The 22,389-nt window shown below is 39.5% G+C and overlaps 1 protein-coding gene across 10 annotated transcripts in view; it reads right to left on the bottom strand.

The window, feature by feature from the left end:
* The window catches only part of LOC141913317 (oxysterol-binding protein-related protein 8-like), a 74,311-nt gene that overhangs the window by 29,151 nt on the left and 22,771 nt on the right, over positions 1-22,389 (bottom strand). For 6 of the 10 annotated variants that reach the window (XM_074804811.1, XM_074804815.1, XM_074804814.1 and 3 more), the window contains 2 exons: positions 19,544-19,608; positions 19,322-19,423 (listed from right to left, as the gene is read on the bottom strand). In XM_074804811.1, coding sequence (XP_074660912.1) covers positions 19,322-19,423; positions 19,544-19,608 — 167 coding nt within the window. Of the gene's footprint in view, positions 1-4,786; positions 5,126-10,404; positions 11,245-11,791; positions 11,864-14,059; positions 14,088-19,321; positions 19,424-19,543; positions 19,609-22,389 lie in introns of those variants that run through there. The other 4 variants (XM_074804820.1, XM_074804821.1, XM_074804819.1 and 1 more) reach the window with 4 other exon arrangements.

Here is a 22,389-nt window from a genome sequence, read left to right as displayed (position 1 = left end):
ACAGGTCAAAAGGGAAGTGTGAGACCAGGGAGAGGGGGAGACGTCAGAAGGGAAGTGTGAGACCAGGGAGAGGGGGAGACGTCAGAAGGGAAAATGCTATTTATTCTTGTTGTTGTTGACAATCACGTCTTATTATCACAACAACACTTCAATTTCATACTACTCCTTCACACTATGTCATTATACCATACAGGGTTTTGAACCTGATGACGTCTGGAGACTTTGCCACACCACGCAATAACAAACCCTTCACACAGCCGCATATCATCATCAATTAATCAGAACCTAATCATATTTCAATTAGTCACAATATTTCTACTGAGAGCAACAACATGACCATCAACTGCACAGTCAGTCAATAACACGGGTTTATACCCAGCGATACTGAATCCCTACCAAGAAAGGGTGTGCCTACCTTGACAGTGCTTAAGTGTATTCAAAACATCATCTATTTGTGCCATTGGATTTGAATGGTTACCGAGGGAAGAAAACATCTTCTAGGACAGTGGCTTATGTATGTATACCCAGGCATTATGCCATTAAAGGTTCATATCCTTACCAAGGGAAGGATGTGTCTACTAGGATAGTGGCTTTTACACCAGAGCATTGCGTGTCTACTAAAACAGTGTTTTATATACCATAGCATTGTTCAAATCCCAACCAAGGGAAGGATGTGTCTATTAGGGCAGTAGCTTTGGTACCAGGGCATTGTGTATCTACTAGGACAATAGTATATACCACAGCATTGTGCAAAAGGGAAGGATGTGTCTATTAGGACAGTGGCTTTGGTACCAGGGCATTGCCTGTCTACTAGGACAATGGTTTATATACCATAGCATTGTGCTATTAAAGGTCCGAATCCTTACCAAGAGAAGAATATTTCTACTAACATAATGGCTTATGTACTAGGGCATTGTGCAATCTAAAGTTCAAATCCTTACAGTAGATCTCATATATGGGGGCATTTAAATGCCTACGAAGGCGATAACGGATCTACTAAGACAGAGGCTTGTTGTATCCTGATGCGCCGAGGAGGGTACGTCAGATACTTACATCGCGTAAACACTCTTCACATTTCATACACGGCATATTTATACATCTCATATTCATAGGTCTCGCTTATATAACTAATCACAAATACACAGATGATAACCCCGGCTGTAACATATGGCACATTCCGCGCCGCTAATTGAATACACCCATGATTTTTTTATTTATTCATTAACGTTACACCCCTCCTGACAGCCGTACTTCACACGGAGCTAGATATTCGATACATATACGAAACAAACGACCGATACTTTGGCCACGCGCCAAAACCTATCACATCGCACGCATTATATCGTCCACGTATTAGATTAGTACCGAGGCTGTCCGCGATTTCCAACCGATGGTTTTTGGCACCCGATCTTAGGGCTACAAGATACAGGAAATCAATTGATCGCTTAAAGACAATACTCAATCTTGGTGTCGCAAACCAATGATAGTGCTCATCTTTAGATCTTATCTCATGACAATACTAATTATCTGTATTCCTAATTATCTGTAGCTGTAACCTCCGTGTATCAGTCTGAGACACAATACTCTGCACTCATGTGTTCGGTTCGCAATTGTTCCTGGATGTGGAGTGGCAATGAGTATACCAGTCTAGCCCTGGGAGGCCACAGTACACTGTTCAAACGCTCGACCCTATATCCCCAGAGCACGTGCCCCTAAATCCAGGAGCTCCCCTTATGTCTACGACATTCTAAGAAAATGCCCGTGAGTGACTTCTGTAGTCGAGGTAAACAGTAGTGACGAGTGCGTGCCCCGAGCTCCCCCTAAATCCACCCCTGTCTGAGGAGCTCCACCTTACGTCTACGACATTCTAAGAAAATGCCCGGGAGTGACTTCGGTAGTCGAGGTAAACAGTAGTAAGGAATATACGATGTATGAACTGTAAGGACGCAGGTGTACATACCGTTAAATAACTACCTACGATCATTGTTTATTGGATATTACAGCCACGAGTCGACGAGACATTCGCTGCAGTCGAACGCGAGAAATAGATTCCGTTCGAGACGTCGAATAAAAACTCTATTTTCAACTTCACAAAGCATGGTTCGCTGATTGCTCAATTCAGACACATCGTGAAATTAACCCTTTAAACATCGCAGTCTCAAGTTGAGAATATTCTCTTCTGAGATGAGATGATGGAAAGATATGAGTTTACAAGCACTTCTTGTAATGGTGTAATAACCTACAGCAGATTTCGATTTTACGTATTCCAGTTTGGGAGTTCCGGATTAAAAATTCTCTACGAGCCGTTCCTCTTTTGCGTTATTCCGGAAAGAACATGTTCTGGTCAAAGCGAAATGAAGATGATTCCTGAAGACCAATAGAAACCTGTCTTAATCTTCAATCTTAATCTTTATAGGTTAACTAAAGTTCGTTGGGAGTACGAGCATTCGTTACTAGTGTATTGTAGCTTCAACAAGTGGATGAATGAATTCATGTTATATTCATTCTACAAATCGATCAGATACAAGTTATTCTTGAATTCTGAATTTGATTTTTTTCCGATGTGCCGATGGTGAAAGTGGCACCACACTACACTCATTCAGCTATGATGGTGGGAGTGGCACCACTCTACACTCAGCCAGCTATCATCTGCGGTAGGAGCTTCCAACTGTAAGCGATAATTTTAACTGATTTGATTACACACATACAGACCGGCAGTCATAAATAAATTAATTCACCATAACATGCATTTTATCACCCGACGTTACGACCGATCATCGGAAAATTTTCCCCCCCCAAAGAATTGCGAACGCTTAATGGGCTTGCGTATGGGGTATAAAAACCCAGGGGCTGGCTGTTCCACGCAGCCGTCCATTAGAGCCTTTTCAACAGCAACGTGTTATGGTTTGATCAACTTTTGAGCCCAGTAGTTGTTTATTAGGTTAGCCGTCGAACTGCACGACAAAGTTAGACACCAATCCCATTTTCACCCGGCACATAACACCACCGCAACCACAAACAAAACCACACAACGGATGTTTATAATTAAGACAAAAAAATTCACTCAATACACGGATAGGGATTAATTCTGTTTAAAACATTGTTCATGTTTCACATGTGATGATGATTAATTAATGACAATCGCAGTCGGTTAAATTCACTACGGAAATAGTAGTCCAATAGATTTATTATGTAGTGTAAAATACAATTTGAATTCAATTTGATGCAGTTTGAAAAAAAATTGGGAGGAAGATTTTATGTAGCTATTTTGTTGTTTTTCTAGATGTTTCAGATTCAGGTCATTGACTAAAGCAATGCGACGCACTGTGACAACTTGAGCAACTTCAACTGCATTTTCACATTCTCGTAAAAAATTTCGATATATCGCGGTAAACACACAAGTTTCTAAATTTGCGAAACTACTAGACTAGGTATAAGATATAGTACTCATTGGACTATATATATATATATATATATTCATAGTGCTACCAATTGTACATTCTACACTTACAGCATCAGAAGAATAGCGAAGTCAATATAGAGTAACTAGTAATTCAGGATAGCTGCAGACGCCATCTATACTAATAAGGCAGAACTACTATTCCTCCTGGACTGGATTAGTTTGCTGTGTCGATTACATCTAAGTTCGAAAACTATTTCCGTATAAGGAAGACAGCTATCTAATCTTCTATTGTTAGTTCAAGAGCTATATCTCGACACTAGATTTAAGCATACAAATTATAGCGGGACGATTGACAAATTGGGACTCCAAATAATGATAACTTACGCGAGTTTGACCGTATTTTGTCATTTCGATAAAAGATTTTCCACATTTTCCAATAAATGTCATCATTACTATAACTATTTTTTACGAGTTTTTCTCTCAAGTTTTTTCTAAAAGGAAATTACGTCCACAAATAAGTATGCTTAACTCGGACGCTGTCTCAGAGACATAGCTCGTACATAAAAAATGAGATTCATACATATTTCCTCGAGGTCGTTTTTCCCGTGGACCTCGCATCGAGTCCGACCTCCATACTCGAGTCATGCCCTAATCCGTCGTAGCATTCAACTTCCTACAAATTCCAATTTTCAATTCAAATACGTAATAAAATGCCATTTTGTAAAAAAAGGAACAATTTCAAACCTGATTTTGCTTTTAGATCAGACTGGTGTTGTTGCAAAAACCAGTAAACTGGTCTAAATCTGGGAAACTGAGCTCCAGGCTTTATATGATAACATTTTCAGGAAAGAATACATTTAGCGTAGTACATTTTTGCTTTAAAATCTACTGGAGGCGACAATGGACTTGGTCACAGTTATTAAAAGCCGCGATCACATGGAGACAATTTGCCTTGGGTCAAATTGGTTTTGACCAGACCAGAGTCAAATTTGGCCGGCGCTTAATATCAAAATAATGCTGTGGAAAGTGAGGCGAGTCACTTCCAGAACTAGTACGCATTCAAATAGAATATGACCTGTATCGAAATTTTGCACAGGCCTGGTCCAACATTTTTGGTCAGGCCAATAGTCAAATATGCATATATCCATAAGGCACCGATGCGAACGATTGGTTGGTCCGGGCTGAATCTGGTTCCAGTCAGATCTGGCCAATTTTTGTGTTGACGAGGCACAAAATTTTACACCGGAGTGAAATGTTGGCCCGGGCCGAAAGTGGCTCGGGACACAATTGGCTCATGTGATCGTGGCTCGCGTGATCGCAGCTCATGTGATCGCTGCTCGCGTGATCGCGGCTCGCGTCTGCTGCCCACGTTATAAAACTCACCTCTGAATAGGAACTCGTTCGACTCGTACGACGCCGGAAACTCGGGAACACGGCGACGCTGTTACGACGTTGATTACTCGATTGTTGCGGCGTTTCCGTCGCGCGCTGAACGGTCGGCGCGACGACCAAACTGAGGCGACGTCGGTCTAACGCGTCGGCCATTGTACCGGCTATAGCGGGCATTCTTACGCGAAAAATGACGTAGATACCGATCGAGTTCCCGCTGCGATCAGAGAATTTTCCTTTTACGTCGAGATTTAGTCTACGCGCGAATTGTTCTGGTTTTTTCCTATTGATATTTATGTCCCGATTCTAATATAGTGTTCTTTCCTTTCCAGTCACAAATGATGAATATCGTTCTGTATCACGATTATGTCAATTGAAAATGCAAAACTCAAGCACTCAATTCTTTCTTCTGCGAAACTGCGCCGATAAGATTCCAAGAGGTCCAAGTTGATGACTTATCCAAATGAAGACTTACGTTCAGCAAGTTTAAAATTGGAAATGCACAAATTGGGACTAAAAAACAGAGATGATCCGACAGTAATCCGACTCGATTACTATTTAAACGAGTTTGACTTCTCTTCACTGGTATCTATATGTCCTCTATGGATGAAGCTATGGTAAATAATCTCCGAATCCTCTCAAACGCTCCTACAATGTCAAATCATTCGCGGAATCCCAGGTTTGACGGTGAAGTTGTGAATGAATCGTCGAATTGTCACCTCGCTCCAGCAGCCAATCAACTTCTATCCAAATCTATAAATAGTCGGAATATAGAACCAACAACGCCTAAATTAGCACGACGAAACAAGTACCGATGTCAGAACTGTAACAGCAGCAAAGACGGTGATCTAATCTGTTATGTTGTACGTCAAGCAAAATGTACCTATAGAAGAAGCTATACTATAACTGATTGAAAATGAGATGTTGCTTTTACAGTTCGGCGTATTTCACGTGAAGACACATTTCGCACGAGAAATAACACCACGACTTCAAAACCGACGGTTTCAGTTTTTCATCAGTCGCGTCTCGTATAGACACATGCGTTCGCCCTCACTCTTTACCTTTTAAAGAAACAAATTCGCGACCGACGATAGACTGAATCGGTATCGTTTTATCTGACACGCACGTTCACAGTGACAGTTTGTCACTTATCGTCAGTATAAAAGCGCACAGAAATAGACAACGTTGATCGACGTTGTAACTTCAAACGCGGCCACGCTAAATGCACTTTACCATAATTACACATGACAGTTTATCAGTGTCATGTGTAATTATATATATATATATATATATCAGTGATAGTGATCACACGATGATAAAAGCCCTTCCAGACGGCGCTTAACGTCCAGGGACTCCTTCCTACTGCGGCACTTTGCTGGCTCACTGGAATATACTTAATTGCGTTGAATTTCCATCGAATCAAACTGCGGTAAGTGAGTATTTGGATTATTCATAGACGCCGGCGTTTCATATCCAAAAGCGATGCATTCATCGCTAACTTCACCCTTTCAGTGCGTCTACATCGCAGTGCGGTGTATATATTGTTGAAAGATTTACCAGACACACCACAACGCAGTGTTCAGTTATCTAATGAAAGATGGCAGCACTTGTCAAACACATTTAAGTATTAGTATCTAACAATACACTGCACTTCAGTGTAGATGTACTTTAGCAGCATCCCTGTTGTACACCGCACTGGGGTGGAATTTTTCTAAAATTTTCAAACTACGATTTTGTCCCAGGACGAGCAGAGCCATGTGAGCAACGCTTCGGAGACCTAGGGAAAGAAAGATAGAACTCTCGACCCGAATCCAATGCACCAGATTCGTGCGAGGCATGCACAGGGCCGAGTCAAAATGCACACATACATCCCATATCACAAAATTCATCGGCAAACATACATCACTCAGCTAACAGCCTTACTCTTTTAACATTTCAACATATCCAGGTATCGGAGAACGATTCATCATCCATGATCCTCGCGAAAAATAACCAAGCCTTAATCCAACAGAAGAAACTAGATTGATGAATAGCAGTATTCCTCTTTGAGATGTATCTGTGATCGTATGGACATTTTTTGCAGTGTCAAATTCAAGTTGTACTGTACCAAAAACAATAGCGAATAGCAACTGTTGTTTCGGTGAACATTGAAAAAGGACAAATACATCGGAACTAAACAACGCAATCACAGCTGAAATTAGAACGAGCACAGTGCAGCAGATTCCACGAGTTACTCATTAACGAGATTCATCCGTAATTATCCCAATTAGTCACAAACGAAGCTAAATATTGAGACTACCGCTTGTTGTTGCATACATACGATACATCGGTGACACATGCTGTAGCTCTCCTTTCTCTACGCTGCGAAAATTCAAATGCCTCGTACACGACACAATTCAACACGACAACATTTCCATTGCTTGAATAATGCAAAGCATCAATTCAAAAGCGCAAAGTCTCTTCTACTGCAATTCATAGAAGGCATAGCCTTGAACGTTGAGATAAGACAGAAACCCTCGTTCTCACCAACTTTGAATTCCCTTTCGTACGAATAATTAGAAACCTCGCCGTGTTGTAGCGTGAGAATACCGCATAACAGTAAGAAACATGCGACGATCGACGAATTGTTTCTTTCCGTCATTAGCTCTACCATAGCAACAACAACGTCGGAAAAAACTACCACACAGCGACGACGGACGAGGAGACAATGAATGTGAATTTATCTAATAAAAACACTGATCCACTGACAGACAGAGATCGTAAGAGAATTTCAAGTTTTCAAGTTCTCTCGACACAGTTGGCTGAAGTGGATAAAACCACTTTTCGAAACAAGCCCATTCACATAAAATATCGAGAAAGCTCATCAGACACATGAAATACTGAGAAGGCACATTAGACACATAGAATATTGAAAATGCTCCTCAGAACATTACGTAGAGCTGGAACAGGATTCAAATATGTGGGAAAAAAAAGCTGAAAGAGAAGTGAGAAGTTTACTCATGGGGCGGGATGGTTAAACTTAAGACTCCAGGGCCCAATTGCACATTAACGCGAAGATTTACAACTACTTCTACACTATCGCTACTTTCACTGGTTTATGATTTGTTGTGAGTGCAGCGACTGTGAAAACACTGATATATGTCCTGCCTGAATAACGTGGTCTCACTGGGATTTGGACCCACCTCCGCTGGGTTACGAGTCAGAAACCGTATCCACCGAGCCATGAAGACAGAACATTTCAAACCCGTTCGAGTCAATTTTGGTTTCATAGCTTAAAACCGGACTTAAGACTTCTACTGATATGAAGTCACAATATCGGGCGACTGAGTTAACCACAATAAGAGCAGATCTTAGAAAAGATGAAGTGGTATTCAGAGGTTAAAAGAAAGGCCCACGAGCCAGTGATAAGTGTAGGCAACAAAGTACCCCTCCGACACCCGTAGATCCATCCTAGGAGTCGATTAGAGTTAGAAATGATACCTTAAACCGGTCCCAAACTTAAATCAGGCATCTCTGTCTTATCAGCTCAAAAGGCGCTCATACTGCAGTATACTCCAACATACTTCAGTATACTCCAACATACTTCAGTATACTCCAACATACTTCAGTATACTCCAACATACTTCAGCATACTCCAACATACTTCAGTATACTCCAACATACTTCAGTATAATCCAACATACTTCAGTATACTCCAACATACTTCAGTATAATCCAACATACTTCAGTATACTCCAACATACTTCAGCATACTCCAACATACTTCAGTATACTCCAACATACTTCAGTATACTCCAACATACTTCAGCATACTCCAACATACTTCAGTATAATCCAACATACTTCAGTATACTCCAACATACTTCAGCATACTCCAACATACTTCAGTATATTCCAACATACTTCAGTATACTCCAACATACTTCAGCATACTCCAACATACTTCAGCATACTCCAACATACTTCAGTATATTCCAACATACTTCAGTATACTCCAACATACTTCAGCATACTCCAACATACTTCAGCATACTCCAACATACTTCAGCATATTCCAACATACTTCAGTATACTCCAACATACTTCAGCATATTCCAACATACTCACAGACTCCCAATGCACCTAGATAATCCTGCTTCAGTGTTAAATCCTTACTGAATTCCTAAACTCTGTCACGTGATGAGCAGCGCTGACAAATTCCTTGTAATAAGTTCATTATAGCGCGAGTCGAATCGACTCCATTCAAAATTCACATTAACTGTCTATGAAATAAACATGATTCAGCGATTCACGTATACATTACAGTGCGTCGTAATAAATTTTCAAACCGGTTTTAAAAGTATGTTTATTCGATATGTATATGTACGGTATGAAATGATTACCAGGGTTCAGACAGGACCATACGGCGCAACGGCCGGGAAGTCGAACAAATGCCTCGTTATAAGCCAGCCCGGTCGAGACCCGTAAAATAATCCCCCCCCCAAAGATATAATCCGTCGATATGAAGTCGGAACACAATTCACAGTTAAGAACTCACTTCATAAAACTATTCGCTAAAACTGTCAACAAAAATATCAACCTATCTCAGCAGATGGTTAAGTTTGGACTCGCGAATTTTTCGACCAGATTCAACTCGAATAATTTGAAAATCAATAGATTCCGACTGCATGAACTATTCACACTAAAACACACAAACAAGTGTCCGGAGTTAGTGACTGGACGCAGCAGCGAAACAGCAGTCTGTGGTGGTTTTACCACTGGTGTCATTATCAGAAACAACAGATTGATGCATTGTTATGTAAACGGGTTAATTAAATCAAGCACCGAATATAAACAAATATGAATCATAACTATCATATTGTATTCTACTTTTGAACTCGTCGTCATCGCGAATAAAATGTTAATCAAAATTGAAAGAATAGAAGCAAAAACTCTTATCCAAAATCGCCCTGGAAGCCGCTGATTACTTATATTACTGTAAACAAATTATAGAAACTATTTTTACAACTGATGAACACAATCTAGCAAAAACCGGTTTTAAAAATTGTTGCGGAACCTTGTAATACCAGTACCAAGTGTAAGTCTGGCGGCAACATCTTAGGCTCTTGGTATTACTACCCCTAATAATAACCAACATTTTACATATCATTATAAGTGTGATATAGCAATTTCAACAAATTTCCCAAACCTTTCCTTGATTTTTAACTTCTTTACAAAAGTCTCTGATTATTTCCTGATTTGCAGGTAAGCGTTTTGACCTAGGGCAGGTTTTGATTGAATGCAGGTCCGATTAAGGAATAGCGATTCTGGATTATAAACTCTCCACTTTTATAAGGTTTACAGATCAAGCTATTCCAAAATAATTCGAGCGAACCTAAGACAATACCGGAATAGGTACCTGCCTTAGTTTCAAGCGAACCTAAGACAATACCGGAATAGGTATTTGCCTTAGTTTCAGCGAACCTAAGACAACACCGGAATAGGTACCTGCCTTTGTTTCAAGCGAACCTAAGACAATACCGGAATAGGTACCTGCCTTAGTATCGGATACCAAAACGAGTCTATTTTAGAAAAAAGGCATCACTATTTCACAGAAGGGACTGATGACTTACCCGTCTTTGATGATAGCGTCGTACTATCTCACCGGGACTGCGACTGCCCTGTAACGCCGAATCGGACAGATTCCCCGACGACGACTCCAGCACCAACATCCACGACATCGCAAAGCGCTTTTTTCACAAATCGCACAGATTTTTTTTACCGGAACAACAATCAATATCTATCGCGTACTAATTTTCTGACAATTTCTAATTCGCGACAGCGCTGCGTATGAATATGATGATCACGACGACAGTTTCGGTACGCGCCATTCACTAATCTTAATTATCTCAGTAGAAATCTCTTCGACTACGGCAAAATTTGAACCAGTTATAAAAGACTATTTCAGCTGCATACTAATACAAGTACTCTTTATCATCATTTCGCATATGTCTAAATTAGGACTGGGTACTCTAAAACTTCTATCTATAATTCCTACACACTTGAAGTCCGTTATAGCGTCACTTTCAACGCCAACATTTTTCACGTAACAAATTCGCCTAATAATCGAACTCCCATTCAAAGAAAATAAAATTATTTATGTCACTGCCATTCTATCATTGGTCCAAACAGTAGTGTTCTAGTAACTGTATAATAAACGTGTCACTGTAATAAATAGATACGTAATACAATGGAGCATCGCGACACCAGTTATCCTGCCAGATGGCGTCAAAATTAGTTACTTCATTACAACTGTGAACTTTGAATTGAATTGTTTTAGCTTCCGAATCCATACATTATCGCAGGACCTTCCAAATAAACATCAAATTCATTTTTCTATTCAGTGATTGGTAGAACGTTCATCGATAATTGATTTACTTAAGAGAAAAGTTCATTCGATTTTACTCGGAATCTTGCAGAAATTGAAAGCCTAAGACCGACCCGACTACTACCGACACCTGGCGCACCCCTGATTGCCACAGTAGCAGCGGAGGTTCCCCATTACGCAAATACCCGTTAACTAGATATATCGTAATCCTTTAAGCCTATAACTGCTGTTACCTCTAACATTTCTGTACCTATCAAACTAATAAAATCAGGATTTCACGAGATAAAATTGAAACAAAATACTGAAAATCTGGAACAGATGACAGCTCTGAGTTAATACTGATCTATAAAAACAGGCCCTGGGATTTAATAACCCTATAAATTCAAAACTGTAAAAAATCTATTTGCATAGAAAAACTATTTAAAAAAAATAAAATTTACAGGTTTTCACAGCTTTAAACACCCGTAAATATGAACAGCGACAAAACTTTCAAATCAAATTTTTCAATTTTTCAGTCAAGGCGACAAATCAATGATAATTGTTACAGGAAGAAAGAGCAATGAACTAATTCCTAATAAGATCCTAATTCGGAAGCTTCGAGCAAAACATACGGAAATAATGCTGTCACAAACCTGTTTTTAGTTTTCAGAAATGAAATAGCCTTTTATAACCAGCCAATTACTTACATTAGAGTACAATTATTGAAAATCTTTCAGTTTGATCTGACTTCGAGAATAATTACCAATCACAGTCGAACTCGCTCAAAAGTCCTCGTTGTTGGGACGACTTTATGTTGACGACTTATCGAAATGATTACTTTACACTAAATGAATTGAATTAAAAACACAAAAATTTGAACTCAAAAGTCGAGAAGACTTCGGTGATGTGACGACTTATCCGATGAGTCGAAGTAACGACAACGTAATGTTTGATTCCGAATATAGTAACGTATCTCAGCTGATCTGCCCGTAAACTGGGTTATATAGTTCCCATTTGGCGCTCGCTGTATGTGCGAGTTTATCATACCTTATACGAGAGACATAAACAAGTTTGATACTCTTCAAGCTTCTACCCCGACAGAGATCTGTTTATATCAGAAGTGTTCGTAATGTTACGTGTACACATTACCGGTCTATATGCAAACAATAGAAATATAGGCAGCGCGCGTGGTGAAAGGGATATCGATTATTTTATAGAAATGGCCACTTGAGTTTTAGGACCGCTCGAAAAACATTGTTGTATTATATCTGAAAATCAGGTCGAGAACCATAGGATGATGGTATGTGAGGTATGCGCGCACTGAGGCGGAGTTTAAGTGGATCACTATCTATTTATTGGAATATCCATAAAACTGAATGAACGGTTTCGTTTAATGTAACCTCTATATTTTCCGGTTAGCGTATAGGACCCCTTCTCGAGAGACGAACCATAGCCGGGATTACGCGGAGATGATTTTGCCTGGACCAAACCGGCCCGGTTCAATTAGAGCTAATACCAAGTCAGAAACCACTCACTCAATACTAAACAATGTCGACAGACAAAGCGAAGTGATTCACTTCCGGAACTAGTTGCAATTCACATGCAATAATTTGTGCTAAAATTTGCCCCAGGTCTGATGATTTTGACCACACTATTTCCCTGTTTTTTTTCCAGAATAAGTTCATCAAATTTTCTGAGTTTTCGCCTAAGAGAAATTAATTCTTCCCCTTGCTTCCCCTAGTTCCATGTTTACCATAATCACGGTCGGCCGAATAAATCATTCTACCTTTTTTCAAAGCTAAAATCCTTGATAATTGATCATAGAGTGCCTGCGTTGAGTCGACAGTTTTATGTAATTTCACATTAAAATGGCCGTTTTACACCTGTGGCAAACGCCGGCATAATTCGATATTGAAATTAATTGATAAAACCGATATTCGCTGTAATTGCCAATTCAATGTTTCACCGATTCATTACGAGCCAATCTGGTGATTTTAATGTAAACGCTGGCTTCCTATTTAGTTCAATTAACCCTATGAAATTGTACTATGAAAATTTTTCTACTTCTACATTCTGCTGATCCGGTGATTTCTGTTTCAATGCTTTTCTGTTTCAATGCTCACTACCTATTTGTTAGGATTACTCCTTAAAAATTGTACAATTTGTGAGTGATTCTAAGGTTCACATGATCAAATGAAAAGATATTAGAAATATCAGAATATTCATTTCCACTGTTTCTGATTTCGAAAGATGTCAAAACATGATACACTTACATACTTATATTCTAAGTTTTTTTCATTTATGCAATCCTTCATTATAACAGAACTCGCTCCAAAGCCATATCTGAGCATCAAACTTTCGAAGTCATCGCGGTGGAGGATCTCACATCGCCCTATTCTATTGCCACGGAATTAAAAACGAACATATTCCTCGCGCTACCAGTCCGCGCTTTATCAGCATCCTGCAGGTGAAATACTGATGGCTTACGTTAACATGCATCGAATAAAAATAAACCTAAATTTAGTTAAGAAATACGCAATACAGTGGTAAAACACCTAAAATATGTTTCAAATATGCAGCATATAAAGAAATAAACCTAAATTAAGTTAACAAAAACATAATACAGCGCAAAAACACCTAGAATATGTTTTAAGAAAAACACTACAAAGCAGCAAATAATGAACACCTAGGATCCCTAAAAACCAAACTCTTACCATTCATACATATAGACGAATTACATACAAAGAAATGAACGAGAAAATTCTAAATGAGAAAATTACGCTATATGGAAATAATCCGAAGTCAGATCGCGCGATCGGTAAAATCTAAATCCGTATCCAAACCTTTTCTATGAACGTCTCCTTTATCTCGAGTTACGCGAGACGAAACCTAAAATCCGGTTTTCCGTAATCGGGACTTACGACGTGCGGGCTACCGAAACTGGCGCCGATGACGACGAATTGACAATTAAAACCTTCTGCCAATCAAATCGATGATTTCAACTGTCATTTATACGCGTATATATATATATATATATATACGCAGCATACTAGTAACAGGGGACAGCTGGAGGGATGTATTACAATCATAAATATGGAAAACGAGAGAAAAAAACACGCACTACGCCATATGTCCGACCCGTGTACGCTCCTACAGCATTCATACATATACATACACGTACAGAGGCACGCGCTACGTAAAAAACCAATAATATTTTTCAATTGAATCGGCGACCACTCGATGAATGCCGACGTGTTTAAAACAGTCGGAGAAAAATTGAATATCGAGTTCGACGCGCGACGGTAGACTTCATCAGGAATCGGTTTACCAGCTCGATCGATAGATTAACCCTCCACCATCCGGCCCCTATATAGACGGACAAAGAAATGATTACTTGAAACCTCCCCCTGCCCCCCATCCCCCGGGAAAAACCTCATGGCGAAATTGCCCGCAATCTGTTCCAAACTGATCCCGTTTTGTTATAAAGCTAGCTCCATCTAGGGCTTTAACCCTTTAGCATCCAGTACCTTTACGGAAGTGAGTATTTGAAAAAACTAATCGCCGATTATCTCTTCCAAAATGATGCCTTACTCCTGTTTTGTTAGTAATGGGCACAATCTGGAGCTTTAACCCTTTAAAACCCGGTCTCTATGTCAATGGATTCTCTATAATCTTATCTTATGCAAAGGCGCCGTATGGCTGTATGTTACACTACTTTGGGCGTTAATATGTGACAGATAGATATGAAATATTGGAAAATATCGTCACTGATGGTCAATGTACTAATCAGATCAGCGTGGTGCACGGATTAATCGAGCAGAGTACATCGCTTGATATGATATTACTTATCTGATATGGAAAAACGGTACAGAAAAGCAGGCGATGACTGTCTATTGGTAATGCGGTAGGACACGCTGAGAAATGCCAGGTGCCATAAATTCAAATAACCCCTAAAAACCCACACTCAATCAGGTTATAGACATTTTGGACGGATTCCATACCTATTCAGATATCGTTTAATCATTTTTTCAGCAAAATATTTCGATTTGTGTCAAAATATTTCGATACTAATGATGCCAACACATTAATATGTAAATCAGGGCTGTAAATCATGTTATTTTCACGGTAATAAAGTTCATTTGACACTAGTATAATGTATGCAAATATAAGTGCTGCCTGGATCTCGATTAAAATGCAATTTCGAAAAGCAATTTCCACCTAAAGCAAATATCGCACCTGACCTAAAATAACAACTGTATCTACGAAAGTGTTATAACATCTACTTTGTGATAGTGCAGCCTCGTTATAACAAAATCGAGTATGGCAAACCAACGATTTCATGACAAAATTATCACTTAATTATCACTTATAACGAACAGATTCACTGGTTTCTCGCAGACATCATCAACTGCTGACTACAAGGGACGATATCAACATAATACTAACAAACGAGTATAGCTGAAATCATGAAAGCTACGTGTATGAATTTGCACCTGCAGATCACTGTTTACGGCTTCTGATTGAAAATAGCCTCCGGGTTTTAAAACCGAGCAATCATTAGGGTTTGAAGCTGATCGTAGCTGCTAGTAGTGTACGTGTAACGATTAAGAAGTGGGAGACAAATTCAGCGCTTATACCAGGGATTGAAGACAGTCTTATACAGAATGGAACTAGTCCACTCGGCCAGAAGTTATACAGTTAGATGTAGTGTATGTGTAACACAAGCATCACCATGTTTAAAAACTAAGCAATCACTGTAGGGCTTGAACCTGATGATAAATGCTAGTGTACACCGCATCACCGTGTTGTGGTTTCAACGCATTCTTTGAAATCTTTTCTGAACCTCTTTTACTGCAATCGTAGCGTATAAACATATATACATACCGATCTGGGCTGTCTCTTATCCCAAGTCGTGTCCATTCGCCGGTTGCCGCGCGGACTCAAATCCATCACCGCGTCGGAACGCTGCATCTTCGAGCTTAAATCGAGCATCAACCTCGCCGCGTTGCGATTGCCGCCGGTACTACGGCGCCCTCTGTCCGGTATTTGTAAAACCTCTTGCGACTTCGACCGCCGCGGGTTGAAGCCGACGATGTCCGCCGTCGCCGAGGGGTCGAGGTCGGTGTCGCTGTAATCGCTGTACGTACTGAGTCGTTTCTGACGCGATAGAGGGCGCTGTTTGTATTCGGGTGACGTATCGACCGACGTGATGTTGTAGTCGTCCATCTCGCGATCGTTTAACACGAACTTCACCGGTTCAGACGCCATGACACGGTTACATATAACACACTAATTCTTCAATTTACCCGAAACAGATCTTTGGGATAAATTCAAATTTTCGCCGTTATTTTCTCGATTCGATTTTTAAATTTCTCAAACGATCGCTATATCGAAAAACTGTGCGAGTTTAAATCGAGAATTTCCAGGTGTCTTTCGAAAATCTCGGGTGATTCGCCGAAATCTTACTTCTTATTCCGCAATCTAATGTAAGATTGGATTCTCTCCGATCTCGATGTTCTCGATAAGCTTTCTACCGTAACGTTCCGTAGTGTTTCCGTAGTTAGTATCCGCGGCGTCGAAATCGACCGGCAAACGATTTATTTCAGTCGCGAAATAGAAAAATTTCTTCGATCTAAGATTTTCAAGAGTCACCTTCGCGACAGCGACGAGTGAGCGATCCACCGGCGAGATACTAATATATCACTATGTATAGTTCGAACTGTTATCTCTAACAGAATTTCAACCTTTCTCACCACAGCAGACGGATACTCTCGATGCTCTCAGATACTCTCGACAACCGTGTGTGACATTAACAACCATTTAACGTACCAGGCGACGCACACACGACTATAGACCAGCAGCCTCCACCGTTCTCAAACGAAGCGCACATGTGCTACGCTAGGTACGCCTATATCTATTGTAGTAATACAGTCGTAATGTACACGGTTATTGTATGTACAAGGAAATTAAAAAATCTATTTATCTTCCATCCGTCATCGTCCGTCCTCGTCGTCTTCCGCGCGTCATACGAGACCCAGCTGTTCATAAATACGAATACATGTAATATCCTCGACGACCGAACTCGCAATAATATCGATCTCGATCAGTGCGTTTAAAACCGTTTCATGGAATCGTCGCCGAGCTCTCTCTCAGTCTCTCTCTCTCTGTATCAATAGTCATTATTATTATATTATTAAACGGCCGATAATCGTGTAATCAGCTTCGTCACGTGACGTCGTATTCGATTTATCGGGAGAACCACCGACCACATCCGAGGGTAGACAGAGAGATAGAGAAGGAAGAGAGAGAGGAGAGAGAGAGAGAGAGAGAGAGAGAGAGAGAGAGAGAGAGAGAGAGAGAGAGAGAGAGAGAGAGAGAGAGAGAGAGAAGGAAGGGAGAGAGAGAGACCTCATTGCGATAATCAATAATCGGCTAATTGCAATGGATAGATATACGCTCGCTGATCAACCTGTCAAACGCTGATAATCAACTCTCCGCAAAGAGCAACGTTTACACGTATATTCATACGATATCGGATACTTTCCTTCCTGATAGAATTAACCCTTTAGCACATCCTCGTGGCGTTTAAAACCACGGCGGAATCAATCGCGACGATAACTCATCCTTCAAACAAACTATTTTTTAGAATGTAAATACAAGATTTACACAGATCAATAGCCGCGACAGTGCGGACCTACGGACAGACAGTATGAAATCCCGATAACTGATACATCAATAACGATTTCGAAATGAATCAAAATCAATACGAAATGAGTACTCTTATGGGTATCTAATCGATCGATAAATACTCATTGAGACAGTAAAAATAAACACTCGAATGAATGACTATCAGTCGAACATGACGTTAAAAATATCGCTAATGTCCACGTGACGATGTAAAAACGCGTTGAATGTAACAGTTCTAATAAAGCCCAGGCTGCGCTGAAAAATCTAAATCAAGAACAGTTTAGTTCCACATTGAATTGATAGATGGCACCACCATGTATCAATTATTTTACTTAAGGTGTATGTTGTATCTTTCACACATTGTTTCTGATGCAAGATCCCCTAACATCTTTCGGAAGGGAGAATACCGTATATATCGTCAGCGTAAGGTCGACTTACGAAGTCAGTTCAACAAATCTTTGCCATTAGAGTCAGATATTTCAGTCCAGTATGTGCGTAGCCCCAATTAGTCACTCTCCGTTATTTCTGTTCGTTAATCTAAATAATTATATCGCATTCTTTCTACAGTGTTATTAAATCTGTAAATTGTGTGTTGTCACCCTCCAATACCTGTTATCAGGAAAAATAAAAATAAACTGATATAAGCCCTGCCACGTACTGTAGTGTGTGTGTAGTTTAGTATTATCGGCTTTAGAATCAATGAAGTTCTATCTGACCACGGAGGCTTTACAAATTATGAGTTGTCCCTCTAATGTATGTAATCGGGAAAAATAAAAATAAATGATACCAGCCCTGCACTGTAGTGTGTGTGTGTAGTTTAGTATTATCGGCTTTAGAATCAATGAAGTTCTATCTGACCACGGAGGCTTTACAAATTATGAGTTGTCCCTCTAATGTATGTAATCGGGAAAAATAAAAATAAACAATACCAGCCCTGCACTGTAGTGTGTGTGTGTGTGGTTTAGTATTATCAAAGTTCTATCTCTGACCATTCCGACCATTCACACGGAGGCTTTACAAGATTGTCCGGCCGTTTAATGTGATGAGGCAAACGTCTAAACCTCGCTAATTTTTCATCGTGACAGAAAACATCACAAATCCGTGTGCGACGAAGCGCGATGATCGGAGCTGGTGACATCGATACACTACTCGGGAAAATACAGCGACACTGAAGAAGCCATATACTGAATTCTTAACTCTTCGCTACCCGTCAACATATAGTAAGGGTTGCTCCAACAATATCACATTCTCCGGTAAACTCACCGGATCTTCGCAGACAGTCAGGTGCCGCCCTCTAAAACCTAATGGCATTTTGGACGAAGAAATTTCATCGAAGTAGAAAGCTGATACTGAATCAGGGAAACGTGAAACATCTAAATATGTCCCTGGGTCAATCAGAAAACTACGATCAGTCAGGAAAGGGTTAACTGGGAGAAGTTTCATCGAAGCGGACCGTGCGCTGTAACGGATCAGATTACAATAAGAAAGACGCATACCTTCAGTGATTCGCGTTTTGATAATTTAATTTGCGATGGTATAAACGGCTCAGGCGTTTTATTAATACTGTCATTCAGTTGATTGCACAGTTTCCCTTCAGACTGAAACAAAATAATATGAAAACACAAGTGAAAAGTAATCATACGTTTATACATTCACACATATACCAGTAACTGAAATTTGTTGATTTGAAAATTGAAATGATATTCGTTGTTAGTTACCTTACTGCGATGTCCACGGAATACTGGTGATCGATTACCATTTTCGGTGATTTCATCATCAAATGCTATAAAACAAAAACCGAACAAAAATTACAACCGTTATCTCCGAACCCAGTTCCATGTGTTGTATATCATATATACAGATAGCAATGCTTATAACTAGACCCCAAAGGGCCTTGTAGCTTTGGCATTCTAATAACCTTAGTGACATGAACTATGTTTGGAAAATGGAAACATAATCACACAAAAAGCCACAATCTCACAAGCATTTTTGACCGGGCCAAATTTGACCTGGAACGACACTGTCCATACGGGTGCCAAATGGGCCCGACCAAAAACGTTGCACAAGGCCGGAGACAAATTTTCACACAGGTAAAATCATTGTGTGTCAATTACAACTAGTTCCAGAAATAACTCATTTCACTTTGAGTATTGTTCAGTATCAAGTATGTGGTTTACATAACAACACGGACCAAATTTGACTCGGGCCTGCTGATCCGTGCTAAATCATCTCCGCGGAATTGCGGCTATTGTCAAAGGGGTTATATTTATACGCGAGTAGAAAAAAGAGAACCGTTCCAATAAAGTATCTTACCAAGTTTGATATCAGCGCTGCTGAACCCGTGCCACCGTTTCAGTATAACCGGGCTATACGCCATATTGACCCGACAAAGTTAACAATTTTAGTAAATTTCAACAAACGAAATTTTTTTGTTTAAACATCCAAAATACAATAGAATAATCCAAATAGCAGCTCATACAGTATTTTGCCTCGCTATTTCGACCATTTTCGCCGACGAAGCGCCGGTGTAAACTCGCAAAAACCGGCGGAGAAAGTTTTCAACGTATCGAAAAGCTATAAACAAACGCGAACGGGGCAAATATCGACGTTTAAACACTCGAAACGATTTTTAAATTTCCAGCTAAATTAGTCGCTACAATACGCTATACGCATATTCATTAATATTAAAACCTATTAACAATGTTTGAAGCGACGACGATCGTAATGAGGGCACAAACCATTAGTATGTGATCGCTTTTTTTCTCAATTCACCGGAGAAATGCGCATAAACGAGAAAAGGCTTCCCAGATATTTTTTCCAAAAATTTTTATTTTACTACACATCACGATCAAGCTTGGCATAGCTAGTCCATAGGTAGTCACTTGGTCACAAAACAAAAATCGACGCTCTGTTTTCCTCATTTGACAATAAAATAACTGATCACATCTCAAATCTCACTGAAACCAATAAGATAAACTTCCTACTTAACGGCAACATCTCCCTTTTCGACCTTCGTACTAACACTCAAATGCTAAAACATGTTTCAAAATTTGTTCTCAGTAACTACCAACAATTCCAACAATAGACTCCTACATATGTACAGTATCTGCTCTGTTAGCCATTTCATATAAACCATCCTGTAACATTTCTAAATTTATGTCTGGTTTACGCCGAATTTGTAACTTTGTAAATGTTTAACTTAACCCTTTTGCCTATAATGTACTTGTACCTTGGCACTGGAACTTATATTATAATGTATATTCGGAATAAACATCTTTATATATAAAAAAAAAAAAAAAATAGGTAGTCCATTAGAATGGTTTTTGTTTATAAATTGGCATCGCGCACACATTTTCCCAGCGCAGAATTTGGTATTATGGTACAAGTATACGTAGGCATAGTATACAATGTACATGCACTATTGTGCAGTAAGATATTGATGATGGATTTCTGAGAAAATAGCTCGCATAATTTCTTATAATGAAATTTAAGAAGAAGCAAAAAAGAATATAATATAATCGATTCATTGCTTCCCTGACTATTCCCTGACATGCGCGTTACTTTCCTTGACTTATCTTATCAATTAAAACAGTCAAATACACAAGACATAGATATAGATGGAAGCCGTTTGATTTTACGGCCTGATCTAGCTATCCTCAACAAATTACTCCAACTTTTCCCTGATTTTTTGGCTTTTTCATAAAATTCCCCGACTATTCCTTCTTTAAAAGAAAAGAACATTTTCTTGACTTTTCCCTTATTTTCAGGTAAGTGGCGCTGCCCTGTTTGTCTACATGCTTAGCTTTAGTTATTTGAAAATGAATAAATTCCGATTAAGTTACATTCCTGCAAACGCTTAAGCCAATACGCCATCTATCGGCGAATTCAGGAATTCAAGAGAGTTTCTTAATGAAACTGTGCGCCCAATCCAACCTGAGACTTGAGATAATTACTCACAACATCTAATCAACCACATATAATCAAGCCTTGCCAGATGCTAGAACCAATACGCCATCTATCAGCGAGTTCTGGAATAAACAATCCATTCTACTCACCACGATAAATCCAATAAACGACGGAATTACTGGAAATGTGATCGCATCCTTCGGGAAATCATTCGATTACCCTCAAATATCTATCACTCAACGCATAGAGCAGGCAATTTACGATGATGGGATCACTCAAACAGCGGTTTAGATGAATTTGATAGAAGTGTTTTGTTCTATCGCCTCTGAGAAGCGGACCAAGCCTTAGCAGGTCCAATGCCTGATAGTTATTACGTTGTGTTTTAAGTAAATAGAAAGGAAGAATACCGATAATCAACTGATAATAAGAATGATAATAAATAAGAATTCTTATATATCGTGCCACGTTAACCAATAATAAGCTTTCAAATAACTAAGAGTTTATGTCCACACAAGTAAATGTGATGGTCTCACGCCTCTATTGCGACCTAAAATAGCAATTATCGGAAATAATCAATATTCGTATATGTATACTGTCAAGGCTCCATTTATACAAATCTTGGGAGTATAGTCTACAGATACCAGACCCTATATTGTCA

This window comes from Tubulanus polymorphus, chromosome 11, assembly GCF_964204645.1.
Source record: "Tubulanus polymorphus chromosome 11, tnTubPoly1.2, whole genome shotgun sequence".
In the NCBI taxonomy this organism is placed as follows: Eukaryota; Metazoa; Nemertea; class Palaeonemertea; order Tubulaniformes; family Tubulanidae; genus Tubulanus; species Tubulanus polymorphus.
This window is presented reverse-complemented; position numbering and strand designations above follow the sequence as displayed.